At 44.2% G+C, this 1,744-nt stretch overlaps 1 protein-coding gene and 1 non-coding gene across 2 annotated transcripts in view; both read right to left on the bottom strand.

Annotated features, from left to right (window-relative positions):
- Positions 1 to 576: 576 nt before the first annotated feature.
- Positions 577 to 1,744, bottom strand: part of Hspa8 (heat shock protein family A (Hsp70) member 8) — a 10,170-nt gene continuing 9,002 nt past the window's right edge. Inside the window, 3 exon segments of the mRNA XM_029543313.1 lie at positions 577 to 1,081; positions 1,172 to 1,370; positions 1,585 to 1,744. Of these exon segments, the coding sequence (XP_029399173.1) occupies positions 663 to 1,081; positions 1,172 to 1,370; positions 1,585 to 1,744 (778 nt within the window). The 3' untranslated portion in view covers positions 577 to 662.
- On the bottom strand, positions 1,452 to 1,537 carry LOC115064964. Its single transcript, XR_003844766.1, has one exon. It is a non-coding gene; the product is annotated as a small nucleolar RNA SNORD14 (small nucleolar RNA).

Raw genomic sequence — 1,744 nt, 5'->3', positions numbered from 1 at the left:
ACATGTAAAATGTCCTTGCAGTTGATTGTACACAGTACCCTATGTAAATTAAATGTACCTCCCCAGCTTTCACTACAGTACATGCCTTTAATCCCAGCATTAGGGAAATAGAGCAGTCTCCTGCTAAGGCAAAGCATCCAGCCCCCCAAATTAGAAATACCTAGTGCCACAGGCTGCAGATGGACCTCAGCAGTATAGTACTCCCAGCAGACGAAAAGCCTTATGTAATGTGTAATGTGACAAATCTACTTCCCTAAATATCAGTTCAGCAAGCTACTAGGCTTTGCTGCATGCAGACCTCTGGAACAAAGCTGGCCACTAGGTGGCAGTTGAACACTAAATTATACAAGCAAGTAGAGTTTAGAAGGCCAAGTCCTCTAAGAATTTATGGGGCATTTGCACCCAGACTTCATAGCTAAGAACCAGCACCGAGTTCCTTGTCAAGTGTTATCCAGGCTGAAACCCCATCAGTTCAGGGTAAACATAGCCTGAGGCTAGACCTTGCTCCCTGGCAGTGCTGGTTACTTATCTCCCTGAATATTATTTCTTACATTTAACTCAGTCAGGACAATTGTATGGTGCCAATTTAAATAACTTTATTATTCCATGTTACTTGTTTTGGGTCCCTGTGGAACAATGCTCCACCCTCTTCTTGGACTGACTTAATCCACCTCTTCAATGGTGGGACCTGAAGAAGCACCACCAGATGGGGGAGCTCCTCCACCAGGGAAGCCACCATGCATCCCCCCAGGCATGCCACCAGCACTCTGGTACAGCTTGGTAATGATAGGGTTGCAGACTTTCTCCAGTTCTTTCTGCTGATGCTCAAATTCTTCCTTCTCTGCAGTCTGGTTCTTATCCAGCCAGNTGATGATCTCATTGCACTTGTCAAGAATCTTCTGTTTGTCCTCATCGTTGATCTTGCCTTGAAGTTTCTCATCTTCCACAGTTGCTTTCATGTTGAAGGCATAGGACTCCAGGGAATTCTTGGAGGAAACCTTATCTCTCTGCTTCTCATCCTCAGCCTTGTACTTCTCAGCTTCTTGGACCATGCGTTCAATATCTTCCTTACTTAAGCGGCCTGTTAAGTTACAAAAATCATGAGCATGTCTTTTTAAAAGTTAAGAATGAACATTATTATTCTTTTACTAAGCAGCATGTCCATACTTACCCTTGTCATTGGTGATGGTGATCTTGTTCTCCTTTCCTGTGCTCTTATCTACAGCAGAAACATTGAGGATGCCATTGGCATCGATGTCAAAAGTAACCTCAATCTGAGGAACCCCACGGGGTGCTGGAGGTATGCCTGTGAGCTCAAACTTTCCAAGCAGGTTGTTGTCCTTGGTCATGGCCCTTTCACCTTCATACACCTAGAAGAGACAAAAAAATTAAGACATTAGATTTTAGGAATTACTTGCTTGTAGCTTAAGCTCAATTTTGGGGAAGATCAGTCGCTCAGACATCCAAGGAAGGAACTAGCCAACACAGAATTTCTGGTGGAAACTACGAATGGTTTTGGAATCCATCATCACAGCGAGAAACTTCCCTGGGATTTCTACAAACTACAAAATTCTAGAAACATACCTGAATGAGTACACCTGGCTGGTTATCAGAGTAGGTGGTGAAAGTCTGTGTCTGCTTGGTGGGGATGGTGGTATTGCGCTTGATGAGGACCGTCATGACTCCACCAGCAGTTTCAATACCAAGGGAAAGAGGAGTGACATCCAAGAGCAGCAAATCCTGA

The sequence above is a fragment of the Mus pahari genome, chromosome 10 (genome assembly GCF_900095145.1).
Source record: "Mus pahari chromosome 10, PAHARI_EIJ_v1.1, whole genome shotgun sequence".
NCBI lineage: Eukaryota > Metazoa > Chordata > Mammalia > Rodentia > Muridae > Mus > Mus pahari.
This window is presented reverse-complemented; position numbering and strand designations above follow the sequence as displayed.